Source organism: Apium graveolens, chromosome 3 (assembly GCF_009905375.1).
Source record: "Apium graveolens cultivar Ventura chromosome 3, ASM990537v1, whole genome shotgun sequence".
In the NCBI taxonomy this organism is placed as follows: Eukaryota; Viridiplantae; Streptophyta; class Magnoliopsida; order Apiales; family Apiaceae; genus Apium; species Apium graveolens.
In genome coordinates this window covers 228,282,777-228,301,575 of record NC_133649.1, presented here as the reverse complement: position 1 = coordinate 228,301,575, position 18,799 = coordinate 228,282,777, and the positions used below count along the sequence as shown (strand labels likewise).

Sequence of the window (18,799 nt, the reverse complement as noted above, 5' to 3'; positions counted from 1 at the left end):
TTAGAGATGAAGGGACCAGAAATATAGTCAATTGAATGGAGAAAAGAAGTACCAAGGATATCAGTTGAGTTAAACGAAATGGATACAAGTGTTGTACATAAAATATCGAAGTGTTGGGGTAGCATCCATGGATATCTTAGAAGCTCAAACATCTATCTGCTTCCGTTGCCTTAGATGTAAGGAAACACTTATAAATGTAAAAGCAACCCAAACTTGGCAGTCAGTTTTACATCTCATTGGATTCAGTAATTAGATTGCTAATAACCTTTGTAGCAAGCATGTAGCTGTTCGGTTTTAGTCTGTGTTTCCTGATCCGAGGAGTTTCTTTAAGTGGGTGCCCCCTCCATTCACCAAAAAAAAACACACCAAATTCCACACTACTCCAATTTTATTCCTCAATTAAATGCCCGACAATTATATATACAATACATTTCTTAAGCACATAGGTATGTGAAGTAGAGATCGATAAACAAATCTAACAGACCTCAAAGTTATTTTATTTCTTGGATAATATTTACAACAGCTGTGACTGCCATATCTTACAAAGACTTAATAGTCACCCTAACTGCCCAAATAGGCCTATATGCACTATACAAACCATCTAGTTATTATATATGCACTATATAATGCATGACCTCAGACCATCTAGTTCTCTAAATGGCCAGGCAATACAAACCCTAAAGTAGCCTCTTCCCAGTTTCGGCAAGAAAATATGAGTAAACTGGTTGGCTGATATATAGTCAAATGACCACTAGCTAGCTAGCTAGTAATACTAACAATACACTACATCCATATTTATATATAACAGCTGCACATGCGGTGGTTAGGAATGGTATGTAGATTCTCCTGCGAACGAAATCCTTTTAACAAAACGGCCTTTTATTCTTGGCCTTTTTTCCGCATTAAGTTTTCTGACTTCATATCTTATCTTCTTTGAGAACAATCTTGTTCTTCTCTTCTCTCTGTATCTTGATACTCTTGCTTCTCTTCCTCCATCGCTCCCTCCGGTAACCCCCTCTGCAGCACCTCCATAGGCATGTTGAGCTTCTAGTGAAGACGTCCTCTGAAATATTTTTCATAAAAGTATTAATATATAAGATGTTCAGCGCGCACACATATGATAATTAGTTAGATATTTCTTATGTTTATTGCGAATATTGTATAGTTGATATATGTAGATAAATACCATGAAATCAATCCAGCAGTCATTAGGGTTGATCTCGGGTCGAATTCCAGAAGTCCATGGACAGCCATGATTATCCCAAGCAACAATGACTCCATCATAGTTGAGCCTTAAAAGTAAGTTCTTCTTCTGATAATTTTCCTTATCATTTGTCATCTGCACCACATCAGGCACAGCCACCGCCTTCATCTCCTCTAATTCATCCTCTCCTGTCACTGGAGACTCGTAACTAAAATTCCAATCCAATGTTTCTTTTGACATATCCAACTCTGGATCAAAATGACAAGCTATGATAGCAGCTCGTACTTCTTCATCTTCAAGTTTTACACTATTTTGTTGATAGCAATCGCCAAATTCACTCTCTTCTTTACAATCTATGAACCCCAGCCCTTCTATTCCACACGATTCTTCACTGAATCCTGTGCCAAGTAATGTTTCAACATCAACAGTAAAGTCAGCAAGCTCCATGTCAGATGGAAGAACAGGAAGATTATTCAGGTCACATACTTCTTGACTTCCCTTTTCAGGAAAGAAATTATCATCTCCGTAATCTGTCATCTTATTCTCAGATTCATTCGATACATTACAGAACTCAGCAGCGAAAGGATCAAAAACCGGAACACGATAAAGAAGCTGTGCCTCAGTCTCCTCAAACATATAATCGTCATTCCCCATCTCGGGGACTAGAGGAGAAGCACTTCTGCTTCTCTGCTTGTCCTTCTGCAATCGCTTAGGGTGTCTTGGTGTGCGTGCCTTACGAGTGAAGCCACACTGCCATGCTGGAGCTGGATCAGCTTCTAGGGTTTTTGTCTCAGAAAACAGCTTAGATGAAGCTGTTCCGAGTTTAACCCTTTCATGCCTACCAGCCAACTGGTTGGCAGAGTGCACCATCGAATCACAACCTTGACAAAGAAAAGCATCATCTGCAGCACAGTACCATCGTGCCCTTTTACGCACACAGCTGTCACAAGCTCTAGCCGTCTTGCCTCCAACGGCGTTTGCAATCTTTCTATCAGCATCCATTGAAGTAATATTAGTACAGTTAGCAGTACTCATCGAACAATGAAAATCGAAGAAAACTCGGTACCAAATCGAATAGTGGATGAGTTGTGTATTTATGCACCGAAGAGGCAAACACTTGAATTTACTCCTAGAAATGTGTGGGGGTCCGCAAATAAACCCTTTTACTCTTTCACCAGCTTACTATACTACTGCTGGAGAATTTATATAGAAGACTTGATCAGGTCTGCAGTTTTTGGTAAATTTCTACAGTGAATTAGCTCTTTTGTAATCAATGGGACCCATTGTGAGGTCTTATCTAAATGCTCATTGGTTAATCTTCTGAACTCAATCCATAAAAATGCAATCTTATTGGCTAAGAGTCTAAACAATGGATTTCTGTGTAGGTCCAAGAAATTGTGGGCACGGATCAATGGGGCCATCATGGGACAATCATCACTGTCATAGTCGAACCTTAAGGAATTCACACTTGGTGTTTTGCGCTAGGAAGCCAATAATTTCTGCTTAAAGTTCAGCAAGTCACTATTGTTTGGTCCCAGACTGTTGCTTTCCATCATTCTCTTTCATTTTCTCCCCTCTCTGTCTATGTGAGATTCAAATTTTCATGGTTTCATCTAATGAGGAAATCTTGTGGTTGTTTGAGATTGTCTTGAAAATTTGCACCACTTGATGCATCAGTGGATGCGAGTGATGAGAACGATGCCCTCGGAGTCAGCAATAACGTTATGTCTTTGTAGGAACTGAAAAGACAAGGGATGTTAGCTAGCTTAAGTACTTAACTAACTAGCTAATTCACAATCTTCCTTTCTTGTGACATGCTTAATCAATCCTTAGGAAAATGTACCTGCTGATATATCATTTATATACCAACTCCATTTTTTGGTTAATCTTATCGGGTGCATTCCTGCAACTTACTATGTGCTAGACTTTAGCCTAGTAGACACTCACTCATCCATTGTCTATGATTATTAACATTATGTAATTGACAATTACATTAATAAATTGAGAGAAACAAAGGAATAGTTAATTTTGTGTTGGCCACTTGATTCAGTGGTTGTGTTTCAACGAATCAAAATGTTATGAGAGGAATTTGAACAACAAACAAGGTGTCCACGAGACCTTGCAAGTTAAATTCATTGACAAGGTGCTTTGGGAAAGTTACTGGTTCGCAGAAGGCATGTATAAGTATGCAACAAACAAAGCTGAAAGTACTTATTTAGAAAAATCTTTAAATATCACACATTCCGAAATGACCCAAATTATATGTAAACAACATTGGCGCTTAAGGTCCCAATGTAAAATATGCGACCTATCCCCAAAATTGATTTAAACTAGGGTTCATAAATTTCAGGAACAACCCTAAATACATTTGATAAGAAGAGCTTAATTTGCCGATATGCAATCAGCAATATATGCAGTACTCTGATCAAATTGGACTATGTCCCTTTAACCATGTGCTCCAAAAAAACACTGTCTATTTTCCTCTTTTTAGTTTCCGTTTTCTTTTACTTACATCTGTAGTACTACAAGGTTCGGATGAACTTCACGAGCCAGTTGCTGTGTGTTTGCAATAATGCAGTTTGTCCCACAGGCGATACGAGAAGACGAATAAACCAAAACAGAAATGATAGTACTTGGGAACAAGATAAAACTGAGTTAATAACATAACCCACTTGTCAGAAATGCATAGGGGTAGCCTTGTTATTGGACAATGGAAGCCTGTGACATTATCCGTTTATCTGGATCAGACTAAGATTTCACTAGGTAACAAATTTCATTTTTTTGGGGGTAAAATTTGATCACATCAGCTGATTTATATATCACAAAATCCTAGTGAAATAATTAAGACCTTAATTATATCAACTTAATTTGTTTGGATATATAAGAAGTATCGTTAATCTGGAGAAGAAATATATTGAAACAATAGTAGGCATCTGAAGGTGATCGATCTTGAGAATGAACAAGATATACTCCATTGAACGTCAACCATGTAAAATCATAAGAATATTTTTTTTTGGGAATGACGACTAGACTAATCTTTTAGTATAGTAAACCAAAAATAAAGTAGACACCCATCTCACGAAACTAAAAGCACGCCATGTTAAAATACCCTACCACACGGTCAAGGACAATGAAAACAATCTTCGTACGCTGATCTTCAATGTTTATTCACATATTCATTTAATAAAACAATTTTTGTGCTCTGATAATATTGGACGGGTACTGGATTTTACTAATTTTCAAGTGTTAGATTAATGTGGAAGGTGCACAAACGGCATGCTGTTAGAGACTATAGAGAGAGCAGACTAGTGTAAACAGCAAGTTTATTATAAGATGTTTATGAAGTCAACAGTGTACAAGTTGAAAGCATGTTGACAGGAGAAGTTCGTTACAAATACAGATTCAGCCATATGTATAGGATTCGGTTAGGTGATGTATAGAGATATAAAACATACACTACAAGAAAACAGCTTTGACACAATTGTTTTTTACCGTTATCGATCTGATACCTATTTTTTCCATTGTATATTGAGGTGCCGTATGATGTTGGTATCAGACAACGGTCGCCAAGTGATATATAATGCTTTACAGATGACGGAAGTGTTTGAGAGATATGTTGTCTAACATCCCGAAACAATAACAATATTCTCAGAAACTGTTAGATTTTATATAACTCAAGTATTTCTTTACTTCATGAAAGTGTTTCCTAACTCAAGTTTCCTAACTCAAGTTTAAAGAAGTTCCTTGGGATTTCGTCACTGACAGGAGTTGCATGGATACTTCCAAAGAATTGGAGTAAGTCTTGAGTATCTGGTTGTTCGATAAAGTCCTCTCTCGAAAATTGCAGAAATTCATTCAGATCATTTTCAAATATACTGATCATTTTATCCTCTATTAGAAACTGAAATCCCGTATGCTCTCCTATATTTGACATTGTAGAGTTTCTGTGAACATAGTCAAACATATCTCTGTTCAATCTCATATTAGAAGTCAGAGCAAAACGAACATTAGAGTCTTCATTAAAAAAACGAATCCATTTACAAAATTGACCCGTTTTCTCTGGGTTATCATTAGTACAGAAGATACTTTAGGAGTCGTACCTATAGTGTTGGTTAAACAGAGAACCGACACTCTTTACTGCCTAATGCATCGGTTAAATAGAGAACCGACGCATTTTTCTAATTTTCAAAACTAAAGGCGTCGGTCGTTTCAATTAACCGACGCTGTAGAGTTAGAATAGCATCGCGTCGGTCAAGTTGAATGTCGTCGCTAGTTTGGTCTTCTGTGTCGGTTGGTCAAACGACCGACGCTGTTGGTGTTGCTATTGTGTCGGTTTTTTTTAGCCGACGCTATTAAGATAATATACAGTATCGGTTTTCTTTTTAACCGACGTAAGAAGAGATATTTAAAAAAAGAACATACGGGGGTTAACACACATACGCGGGTGACTAAAATTTTCATTTCACTCGTCTCTGCTACTATTCTACTCAATTACGCTCTCATTACAACTGCAATTTCAATCTCAACTGCAATTTGCGATTTCATCTCTACTGGCTCTACTGCGTGAATTGAATCTATTGCGTGAATCTATTGTGACTCTGCGATGGCTTTGAGAAAGAGGGCCATCGATTTCTAGGGTTCGATTGTTGGCTCTGAGAAAGGGCAATCGATTGGGTTTATTCGATTGTGGGGTTTTGGCTGCTGCTGCTTAAACAATCGAAGAGGGTGTTGCTTCAAAGAGGGGAATCGAAAAGGGTGCTTTTTCAAAGAGGGGAATCGAAGAGGGTGCTGCTTCAAAGAGGGGAATCGATTGGGTTATTGTGAGGTTTGAGACTTCTTCCTTTTTTTTCCTTCTAATTGGGGTTATGTGCTGTTATGATTGGGTTATTGTTATCTGTTATCTGTTTCTAATTGAGGTTTGAGACTTCTTCCTTTTTTTCCCACAATGCCATCTAGTGGATTATTAGCCCTTGCTTTAGAAGTAGTTGAATCTCTTTAGAGTTAATTAGCATCAGAGTTGCTGTTAGACAAGTTAATTAAAATGACTTTCAAATTATAATTCATTGATTCTTTCCAGTCTCAATTGCCGGTCTGTGCTGTTGTTCAGCATCAGAGTTGCTGTTATATTAGTTTGTCTGAATTGTGGTGCATTCTGAGTACTAGCCATAAAGCCAATTAATTATGCACTTGTATTTGAATTAGTAGAATATGCAATTTACGCATATGCAATTTATGCATAATCACAATGCTCTGTGTTCTAATATTGTCGTCTTAAACCTCCCTGAGTACACTCTGACAGAAGTTTGTGAAGATAGAAATTAGGAGGACGCGTTTTTTGTAAGTTTCTAGAAATTATTCGTTCTTGCAGCTTCTAAAAATTTTCAAACTACAGTTTCCAAAACTGTTCGTTCTATATATCCAGTTTGGTACGTAACCTGGTGGGTGTGGAAAATATTAAAAATAAAATCGACTCTCAGAATAGAAATATAGGTCAAACAAACTACCTTCAGAAGATAGCAGTGAAGACATTATAGGAGCTGATATTAGAATAAAGAGGACTCATAATTTAAATTATCAAGTTGAAGCAATTAAATTATAATGTTATACGTTTGTTTACAGGAAAGCTACTGCCAGGGGATTTCAGAAATAGTATAATACTTACAGGCATAAAAGATATGTTAACCATTAACGTTTGGTATTTTGAATCTTCCCCTTTCTCTTGTCTCTTTTACTCTGTGGTTTTGGCTGGGATTTTCTTCTTTCAACTCTTTTGAAAGGATTTTTCTTACTCACGGGAATTTTGTGTTGTTTCTCTTTGGACCCTTTAGCGAGACTTGGTACAGGAATTTTGAAAGGTTATTTTGAAAGTATAATAGTATAATTCGTATGATTCAACTGTTACGCAGCTTGTGTCAGTGGTCGTTGTTGATACCTGGAAATATTCGTGTGCTCAAATTTTATAAGTATATGATTTATAATTGTGTAGTATCTAGTAAATTAATTTAAAAGTAAAACAAAATACAATTGCAAGCTAAATTAATTCATGTTCGCAATAAATATTGCCATTAATTCATGTTTTGTCGAATAATTTATTCCATATTATTATAAAGAGAATGGTAAAAGAAGAAGTGGAATCAAAGGGGTTGCAAAATTTATGTATTGAGTCCGAGTCGAATAAATCTTCAGGAGTTAAATTTGATGGAAGTTGTGTTTCACTTATATCGGGTTCGGTGTTGGGCACACAGGGAAGTGAAGAAGTTTGTGTGCCTCAGAATAAGGTTGTTAATGATAAAAGCAGTTATGGTGGGAATTTAGGGTTGACTGAGAGAGCTTTTTCTGCTGCCGGAGCTGCTTTTCTTTCTGCGATTATTGTTAACCCGCTTGACTTGGCCAAGGTAATTTATGTTAGACAGTACTTTCTGGTTACATACTGTTATAAGTTAATTTGCTTTGGCGTTCTATGCTTTATTTTCTAATGTTTTCAATTTGTTATTTAAAACTTTTCTTCTATCCAGTTTATTTGATATTTCTCATCTTTGATGGTTTATTTTGTTATGTCATTTGGAACTTGATGCAAAATGATAATCCTTGGGGTATTTTTGGTTATGTTCAATAGTATTCTCACATGAATGCTTGTATCTCACTGTTTTATCTTTTAAATTTTATCTAACCGAGTGTATTTTGCAGGAAGGAATTTTAAGACTATGGAGAGGAACAAATGCAGGTCTAGCATTAGCTGTACCTACAGTAAGTTATTGTCTAGGTCATTGTTTTCTTATCATTGGTTTTCGATCTTTCACTTGCTCACCATCTGTGATTTTAATTGAATTTGATGCAGGTTGGAATCTACCTGCCTTGCTATGACATTTTCCGTAACTACTTAGAAGAATTTACAGCAAAAAATGCTCCAATAATGACACCGTATACTCCTCTATTGGCCGGTTCATTGGCTCGCTCATTAGCATGCATAAGTTGCTATCCTATTGAACTTGCTAAAACTCGAATGCAGGTACATTTCAAAGCTGTAAGAATTATCTATATGATGTTTGACTGTTATATTTCTATATTGAAATACTGCCCAAGATAATTTTGATGTTTCAATTCCATCTTTGTCAGTCAGATAGTTGATTAAATATCGTTTTTCTTGCATGTTTTGTTAAAATTTGATTTGTGCAATTTTTATGTTATTGCTTGTAAAGACTGGTCTATTTTCTTTTAAGCAGTGCAGAACTATTGTGCACTCTGGACAGGTCTTGGGGCTCAACTTGCTCGTGACGTACCTTTCTCTGCCATTTGCTGGGGTACCCTAGAACCAGTAAGTGCTTTTTAACATTTCTATTAAAGAAATTGTGCATATAATAAATTTGTTTCAACGTAGTTATCTAAAAAAAACTGTGCAGACCAGAAGGAGACTCTTAAGCTTGGTTGGAGAGGATTCCAGTGCAATCGGTATCCTTGGAGCAAACTTCTCTGCCGGGTTTGTTGCAGGAAGTCTTGCTGCAGCTGCTACCTGCCCACTTGATGTCGCAAAAATGAGAAGACAAATAGAGGTTTATCATCCATATATGACTTTAAGTTTGGATAAGTAGCTTATAGATCGTACTACAGTTAATATGCATGTAATGTCTATTCATCGTTGTTGTTACGATGGTATGTCACAGTCGAACATGGTCCGGTTAATCGTCGAGAAGTAATTTATATATAAAACCCTAGCATATACTTAAGGTGTATTATTGTATATAATGCTATATTTCTATCTAATATATTAAACTTGTAAAAGTAACAATCTGCTCACACCTACAGTGTTCAACAAACTAACCATTACTATTTTACCCAAGTATGTGAAGTATGAACACGACTATGGTTAGGCATATTGCGTAGAGTTACTCCTTTCTCTGCAACAGGCAAGACTACTAGATGTTAATCTGATCCATGGAAAGATCTACACTTAACTATTATTATATACAAATTAACAGAAGCATTGAAAGATACCACTAAAGTGAACTTCTGTAACCGCAGAAACCCCCCACCTCCAGTTTATAAACATACAAGACAAAGTATCTAATATTCTTTTCGCTGTCTATGTAACAAGTGAAGTTCCAGTGAACTATAATCAAGTATAGTTTCAGTACATGGCAGTTATGACACCTATAGGGATTAACCTTAAAAGTCTAATGGACTAAGCCTGGAACACCCAATAAATGTATCAAAAAATAATTAAATGAGCTCTATGACTATTGAGACCTCCCCTGCCCTTTATATATAAATATAGGTACTTGTCTCGGCTAACAATGTGATTCTTGTATTTATTAACGAGGAAGATGGAAGCATGTATGCATGACATATTAGGTTCACTCATTGTTAGTGATGGTACTGGAATAACCAAAATATTTCTTATTTACCTTCATTATATAAATGAAAATAGTAATAAAATACATTATTTAAATAAGGTCTTAGTAAGCCAATAAAAGATATATTAATTTGCACTTTCTATCTGTGTCATTGTTATGCTACCTGCAAGTTTAACTTTAGAAATATGTATTGTTACAGAAGGACCCTACCAGAGCATTGAGAATGACGACAAGGCAAACTCTTGTGGAGATTTGGAGGTACGTATATATAGTCAATTAGTCATAATAATCAAAGTCAACAGTTGTATAAAGCAAATTAATCTGCTATGAAGGTAGTTTATAGGGAAAACTGTATGGTCGTTTCTCAGGTTGCGGCATACTGCAATACTACCTCACTAAAGGCACTATTAGCTCATTTAAGTTAAGCCTTCTAACTTCTGTTAGAGAAGCAAAAAGTAGAATTTAATCATCTGTTCCTCTGTTCCCCCATCTATTACCTCAGTTCTTTCCGCGAACTCATTTAGGTTTGTGTTTTGACCCTGAAACTATCGTACTGTGGTAATATAAGTATTTAACTATGTGTATATCTTAATTATGATTTAGAAGCTTAAATGACACAATGGTACACAAGGCAATCCCTTCTTTCAGCCCATAATTTTGTTTTGTTTTATAAGTTGGGCCAGTGGCAGTATGTTTATTTATGTTGTCAGTTTTTATATTAACGAACTCGTTATATCGCATACTATGTTCCTCTTTTTCTAAATTATGCGGTCATTGAATTAGGGATGGAGGAATGAGGGGGCTTTTCACCGGTGTTGGTCCTCGTGTTGGTCGGGCTGGTCCATCTGTTGGAATTGTAATTTCATTTTATAAAGTTGTAAAGTATTGTCTACATCATCACTACACGACTTCGTGATTTATATGATGCAGTTTGATCCACTTTTACTAATCTTAATGAGTCGCTGGAAAGCAGGGATACTCGGGTAAGGTGAAGAATCGCGTAGGCGGTACGCGACGCGTGCGGGGGTGCGCCACGGTGCGCCGGGGTGCGTACCCGGTGCGCCATGTGGCGTGTCGGAGAATTGCAAAGACTCGATACGGGGGGTGCGGGAGGGGAGTGCGGGAGGGGTAGCATTTGTAATTTCACATCAACTAGTTGGAAAGGGAGGCGACGAACACTGCTCCTCTTCTTGTCGTTCTCCGGCACCGACGTTCTCCGGCCAACTTCTTCTCTTCTTGTAACGGGTCTTCTCTTCTTTTTCTCTGTTCGTTCCCGTCTTCCCTTTCTTCTCTGCCCTTTCCAGCCTTTTCTTCTCTGCTAATCCGGTCGACGTCGATGTCGACGGTGTGTCTTCTCTCTATGTGTAACGTGTGTATATGTTAATTGGGCTGGGTTTTTATTTTGTGGGCTAGTAGGTACAAGTCTCACACTCACAGTCACTGTCCATTTTTAGTTTTATTGTTTAATGTTTATTTTTGTGATTTTGTTTGTTAAATATTGTTATATATATATGTTTGTCGGAATAAAATGCTTGAAGCCTTGAATTGACAGTGTTATTAATATTTTGCAACTTCTAATTTTTAAATATTTGATGTGTTTTATTTACATTTTCTAACTAATTGTTATATATATATAATATATATTTAAAATATTTTAATATTTGTCGTATCCCCCGCACCCGTATCCCCATTTTTTGAAATTTGCCGAATTCCTGTATCCCCGCACCGCGCACCCCCGCACCCGCACTCGCACCCGTGCTTCACAGATGAGTCGTCTTGCTTTCACCTTCGTGAAAGGGGATTATGTATACAGTAGCTTACAGATGGAAAGCAATTTTTGTCATGGTAGTGTAGGTGCTCTCCTGAACTCCTTCTAGCACTGATATTTTTGTCCGTTTTGCATCTAGTTGTGGATGTTAAAATGTAAGTAAACGTGCCTATTGAGAACATAGTTTGTAGTATTTGGTTAATCATTTTGTAGACAAACTTTTACTCGGTTGATCTTAGACTTTTTGCAAGGTTCATTGATAAGTATTTTCCTACAGATGTTGTAGGCCAAACTTTTGAACCCACTGCATTAACCAATAAAGAAATGGATGTTCTCCTACAAATATAGGAGTAGTTTTTCAAGGTGTAAGGATGGGTTTTTGTTTATGTTGAATTTGTACTTCTACATCATATATGATTTTATATACTAATATAAACTTCTTTTTGAGGGCATGGTACTTGGAGATACAAGAAGAGAGTGCAGAACAAATAAAAGGAGTCTAGATATCATCAAGAATCGAGTTAATGTGAGAGATTTGTCATGAAAACATTAGTTTTGGATGAATTTTTATAATTATTGGGTTGTAAACTAAAATTATGAACAATTCCAAATTTATTTTAATATAATTTGTGAACCTTTTTTAATTTTTGGGTGTACCTCTGTTTTTAATATGTGTAGTAAACAGGTTAAAAATGATCAGGAAAAAAAAATTGATCAGGAAAAAAAATACAATTATAGACCTAAGGCGTCGGCATTTTAAGAAGACCGACACAACATGTCTAAGATTTAGCATCGGTTGTTTAATTGACCGACGCTGTTTGTAAACCTATAGCGTCGGCTGTTTAATTGACCGAAGCTGTTTGTAAACCTATAGCATCGGTTTTCTTGCCTTCTGTGTGTGTTATCTAACCGACGCTAAACAGCTTTTTGCGTTGACCATTTAACCGACGCTGTAGGCATGTACCTACAACGTCCCCTGCATTTACTACGCCAAAAAATCGACGCCTTAGGCCTTTTTTGACCGACGCCTTAGGTCTTTTCTGTACTAGTGTATTATTACGAACACTCAAGTAATTAGTTGTTCTCATTCTAAAATTATCACACATTTATAAAATATGATTGGTAATTTTTTAATAAAAGAAACAATAATTATTTAATGGATACCCAAAATTAGAAGAAGAACAAAACATGAAAAAATAAATTTTTCGGATCATAATGAAATTAAAGTATGTTATTCCGAGAGGGATTTGACACACAATTGTTATTTTAATCAAATTTTCACTGTCAAATACCCGATCAAAACTCAGAGTTCAAATTCCTAGATCTACCAATTGATACTGTCAAAAACAATATCAAATTAATTGGTGTTTATGGAAAAAGATAAGTAATGTAATAGGTAACAATATTCAATGAACAAGTTTAAATTTGGGCAGAGTTTTCTTACTATAGTGATTAAATAAAATTTTATGTCAAAACTCGACAAATGGTTGTGTGTATTCATATATATATGTGTGTATGTATGCATTTATATATATTGTAGATTAAAAAAGAAAGAAATAAACTATGCAGCTTATATATAAATAGGGGACAGAAAAACATTGTTCAAGTCCAATGTCCACTACTAAAATTATGTCAATAGGTATCGGTTTTTAGACACCTAAGCTATGTATTTAATTATATACAAATATGTATTAAATTTAAATGAGAATCTAAGCTCATATAACACTCTGATTTGGTGTATTGTTTATTCAGGTGGAAGTGGAAGATTGTGGATTCATGAACCCACAAAAAGAGAATTAGAGGTGTCTTTTATTTACAATTTATAATTCCTATTGTGAGTATTATAATTCTTGTCTTGTGTGTCGGATCAATTAATAGTGAGATTTTCAACTCGTTATTTGGGACGTTTGATAACATTCAGAAAATGGTTGACATTGTGCTGAAGGAATTATTTCTTAGGTAAATTAAAAACAATTTATGATATTGAACAAATGAGCTTTTTCTACCTTTTATGGCCTCTATAATTACTCATGTTTACTTGATTTGGGTATTAATTTAAGATAACAAGTAAAAAAATCTCAATCCTGACTTGTTAAAATTGTAGGGCTAATTCTTTTTTACTAAAAAAATTGCACGACTAATTATTGTTCAGTTTTCATGGATCCCAATCAATGAGAGTAGATGAGTAAGAATTGATGATAAAATACACATGCCTTTACATATAGTTATTCAGAAATTTAGGAAAAATAAGTCCGTGTATATGCTTTGATTGTCCTTCTTACAAAGCTCATCAATGATTTCTAGTTTGTATGAAATGTATATATCAAAATATCATTTTATCTTTGATTGTAAAATTCTTTAGAGACTTTATATTGTGATATTGGTTTGTATCTTATGTTGCGTTGTATTATGTCAAATAGTCCAAGTCATATATGGTGACTTTGCTTGATTATTAGGTAATATGTGGATTTATGATTTATGTGGATAGTAACGAATGCTAACACCTGTCTGTTTCTCAATTATCCTTAATCTTTTATCCTTGTTAGTTCTCATGTTAACAAACAGTTTCAAATTGCTAAAAAATGGACGGACATAATAGCAATATATAATGGTTAGTGGTAAATCTTTCATACTACAACTCTAACATTTAAGTTGTAATTTTTTATTTGCACTTTATCTAAGTTTATATAATTATATTTATTTAGGACTTTTGAAATTCTGTTCTCCATTTCCTTGCAGGTGAATAGTTTATCCACTTACACAATGATATCTTAAGGAATGAGTTATTTTCGAATTATTCTTTATGATCTACCAGTCTCAGAACAAGACAAATGGCAGAACTCTATGTCGCTGGCTTACTAAGTTGCTGAAGGTGTTCTTAGTCATCAGCTAAAAATGTCCACGCTATTAATGTTGTATCCACCGTTAGTAATAAAAATGTTACTAAGCAACTTAGATTGTACCTAAGTTTATATTATTAATTTGTATTGAATTCGGTGATTAAAGATATAATACATGTTTTGGGTAGTTTAGTTTTTTGGGATTATTTGTTTTGGTTTGTATGAAATTTGGTAATTAATGATAATATATTTGGTTTGGTATTATTTGTTTATTAATGACACAATAGCTTGGTTTATGTGAATTTGGTAAATAATGATATAATAAATGTTTTAGAAATACCTTTCACAACGCTTCCAAAAATTAAAACTGATGTCTTATGTACCTTTCAAAATTGCCTTAGGTTTGTACCGATGTCAATATCATAGATAGACAATATTTTTTGGTTCAAAATCGATGTTGATGTCTATTAATTGCTTGTTTGTTATATTTTTCACATCGAAAAACTTCCTAAAGCGTTGTGTGACTGCTTTAGACATCGGGTAAAAATCGATGTCCATGTAAAATTACCTTTAACATCTGTCGCGAAGACATCAATCCATTTTGACATAGACATCGGTTTTTAACCGATGTTTAAGGTCTTTTTTTCTAATAGTGGTCAAACGTCGATAAGGACCGCTCGAGCCATACGTCGACACGAGTCTTGGCTAAGACGTCGACACGAATCTGGCTCTTCAGCACTCGTCGACAAGAGACAAGTCCATAACTTGATAGAGACTTGGGCTCTCAGCTAATGTTGATCACTGACTTTTAACTTAGACAAAAATCTAAGTTTTAGGTCGGTTGTCAACACCGGATGATGTCGACATCTGCCAATGAACTTGAATTTTTTTATTCTCTTCACTATTTTAACATCCATTCGAATCATTGAGAATTTTAAATAAAATAAATTTTGATAAAAATTAAAATAATTTAGAAATATGTGTTAAAATCTCATAAATAAATCTTCTTGAATTATTAACATATTTATCAATAATTGATATATGTTAATAATTTTAATACTGATTTATGCTACTTTATATTAATTCTAGTGAATTATTTTGATTATTAAGACTTTTAATATTCACTAATATAAGTAAATCACAATTTTGATCTCAAAATAGATTATAATAGTTATCATTCGATTGATAATATCATAATTTTAAGACTTAAAGTATGCTCCGTTTATTGTACTCATAATTTAATTATCAAAAATTAAACCAAGGATCATTATTTTAGATTAAATCACTTTCAAATAAATTAAAAATATTCATGTGCTTAAATATTTATTAATTAGATACAAACACACAAATATTAAAGATACGAGAATTAAATTTTGGCAAATAAATTCACGAGTCCTAAGAATATTGGCATTAATCAATAAGTGAATTTATTCTAAATAACTTCTTGATTTCTAATTAAATTAATTAGAAAGATTTAACATCTCAAGTTCACTAACTGGCTTAGAGAAAGTGGACCATCAAGTGGTTTAGTGAAGATGTTTGCAATTTGTTCCTCTGTGGGTACAAAATATAATTTCACATTATTATTTGTGACATGCTCTCTGATAAAATGGTACATGATATCAATGTGTTTGGTTCTCTAGTGTTGCACCGGGTTGTTGGAGATTATTATGGCACTGGTGTTATCGCATAATATTAAAAATTTTGACATCAACAGTCCATAGTCTCGTAGTTGGTTCCTCAACCATAAGATCTGAGCACAACAGTTTCCAATAGTTATATATTCAGCTTCAACAGTTGAAGTGGATACTGAGTGTTGCTTCTTACTATGTCAGGATACCGGTATTTTTCCAAGAAACTGACAATTTCCCGAAGTGTTATTTTGATCAATTTTACAACTTGCAAACTCCGAATCTGTATAGCCTACAAGGTCAAAACCTATATATAGGGTGCCAAATTCCGAGATTTGGAGTCCCCTTAAGATACCTGTTAGGAATATGTTGTGTACTTGATGATAACTTGAACAAAAAACTTAGTGGATTTTATTTAAGTGAAATTGTAGCTTTCAATGGATGATCAATTCAACATCTGTTGAAAGAGTAGCTTATATAACAATAAGACTAGTAGCACATTTCTGCATACTTAAGTAACTTAGTGAACTAGATGTTGTAGAATGTTTAAGTCATGATTGACTACTAGATTGATATGCAAGATAGGATGGTTAATTATAAATATTAGATGCCTTGTAATCTTGTATAACTGAAATGGAGTCAAATGGCAAGAAGACAGTCTCAACGGATGATTCACAAAATTTCAACGGATGATCAACATAATTCTCAACGGATGATCAACCAAAGTTTCAACGGATGATCAATCTAAGTCTCAACGGATGATCAGATTCAAAAGAGCAGTTGATAGTGACTTGACAGTCACATGCGTTGGTTGTATACAAATGGAATGTGGCAGCCCAATTCAGGTTTTAGAGAACAAAGAAGCATTTTCATTCCATACTTAACTGAAGATATTCAAAGATGCTAGAAAGAGAAGTGTAGCAGCATGAAATTAGACTAGAAATAGTTTGTCCTATTATCGTGTCTTTTTATCATGTAACTTGGTGTTATATAAACCAAGGATAGCAAGTTGAATAGCATCCAAGTACGTAAGCATTTTACTAAAGAAATAGATAAGCCAAAATCTGAAAAGAATTTCTCTATTCTTGTTGTTCAACTTGTAAGCAGCTGTGTACATTTTGTAAACCAGAGTTCTCTACTTAATATATATCTCTAGTGGAAAAGTTCAATCCACCAGAAAATTTTTAAATACTTGTATTTAAATACTTTGTGTTTTGATTTCTACTTTACTTTCATTCCGCACTATTGCAAAAGTAAATACAGTTATTTATTTGTAGAAGAACTGTTCTTCAAATTCATAAAGAAGCCAGAATTCCATTCAACCCCCCCCCTTTTGTAATTCTTGTTTAGATTGTTTGGGAATAACAATTGGTATCAGAGCAAGATCTTTCAGAACAAAGAGTTTAAAGATCACAACAACTAACAAGATGAGAAAAAAGGATGTTGGAGTAAAGATTCCATTTCTGGAAAAAGACAACTATGACCATTGGAAGGTGAAGATGCACCTGTATCTCATATCTCAAGATGAAGCATATGTGGAGTGCATTGAGAAAGGTCCACATGTCCCTATCAGAGCTGATACAGGAAATGAAGCATTTATCCCAAAGCCTAGAGCAGAATGGTCTGATCCAGAAATTGAACAAGTTCGTAAGGATAAAAAGGCCATGAACATTTTGTTTAATGGTGTTGATGATGACATGTTTGACAACATCATAAACTGTAAAACTGCTAAGGATGTCTGGGAAACAATTTAAGTTATATGTAATGGAACTGAGCAAGTAAGGGAAAACAAAATGCAACTCTTGATTCAGAAATTTTGATGATGTATCTTACTCACTTGTTCACATGCTTTACATGCTTCTTAGTGATAAGTACTTTAATTTCAGCACTTCTGTTATGTATGAGTTAGGGAACAAACTAGGGGATATAAAGAAGAGGTCTAAGTATATTTATTATGCTAGGTTCTTCATGATGATAGCTAATTTTGTTTTTGAGAATCTCTCAATTAAGAACCCAACAAACAAGTTAGCTTGTTGGGTCCAAGAGAGAAGTGTTATTGCTGATCTTAACAGGTCAAATCACCATAAGGATGTTCCCCTTGTGTACATGCCAGTCATGGAACAACCTCAGGTAAGTGAGGTAAACACTTTTGTCCTACTACTTCTCAACCTATCACTTCTTTGCAAACAACTGTGGCAATGGCATCTGTGACTATGACCAAACAGATGCCTACCCAAGCCACAAAACCAAAAATCTCTAAATCCAAATCAAAGAAAGCCCCCTCTAGTTTCTCTCAAAAGAAACTAGTTGTAAAATCCACACAAAGCCAAGAGGGGAGTGTGAAGGGAAGTGAGGATGGTGAGGGACAGGGTGAATATCAAAAAAGCCCTAAGGATAAGGATGGAGAGGTGAGTGCATCCCAGCCTAGCCACACTACAGTTTCCCACCAAACTTTAGTGCTTAATAAGGATATTAGCTCATTGCTAGTTGTATCCTCCCAAAAGGATGTAATTATTCAACAAAGCTCACAACCAAGAGCACATGCCAAAAGGGTTAGAAATACAAGCTCACCACAAACTTATGTCAGAAAGAAGAAATCAAAAACCATTAGGGATACACAGGGTGCACACACTATGCCTACTATAGTCAAAGACTCAGTACATGCACCTTCTTAAAGTCAGATTGATGTGGCTTCAACAAATATGAAGTCACGGCCAAAATCTTTAATAATAGAAGCACCTAACACACCAAACTCAGCCACAAATTCTCTGGATGTTGATATGATTCATACATGAATTCCAGATTTCCCATCTCTTACTCTCATGGAGAAGCCAAAATCTACAGCAAGTGAGCATCATCTTTTAGATGATTTGTTGGATCACTTGCCATTTCTTTCTGATTCTACTGAGAATGCTGTGCAAATTCTAAAATCAATCACCCCAGATTCTACAGTAGTCTCTACTCCAAACTCTGTCATTTCTACTATCTCGATGGATATTTTTCAT

At 35.0% G+C, this 18,799-nt stretch overlaps 2 protein-coding genes across 2 annotated transcripts; one reads left to right on the top strand and one right to left on the bottom strand.

Moving 5' to 3' along the window:
• Positions 1–481: 481 nt before the first annotated feature.
• LOC141713161 (zinc finger protein CONSTANS-LIKE 16-like) lies at positions 482–2,383 on the bottom strand. Its single transcript, XM_074516448.1, has 2 exons — positions 1,187–2,383; positions 482–1,063 (listed from the first exon to the last, which is right to left on the bottom strand). Exons 1-2 carry the CDS (start codon positions 2,237–2,239, stop codon positions 824–826), a joined length of 1,293 nt encoding a protein of 430 aa, XP_074372549.1. The 5' UTR covers positions 2,240–2,383; the 3' UTR covers positions 482–823.
• Positions 2,384–5,464: 3,081 nt separating this feature from the next.
• LOC141714866 (mitochondrial carrier protein MTM1-like) lies at positions 5,465–9,835 on the top strand. Its single transcript, XM_074518362.1, has 9 exons — positions 5,465–5,536; positions 5,841–6,029; positions 7,450–7,599; positions 7,892–7,951; positions 8,043–8,213; positions 8,321–8,327; positions 8,428–8,519; positions 8,605–8,754; positions 9,755–9,835. The coding sequence occupies exons 1-9, from the start codon at positions 5,465–5,467 to the stop codon at positions 9,833–9,835; spliced, it is 972 nt and encodes a 323-aa protein (XP_074374463.1).
• The last annotated feature ends 8,964 nt before the right edge of the window (positions 9,836–18,799 follow it).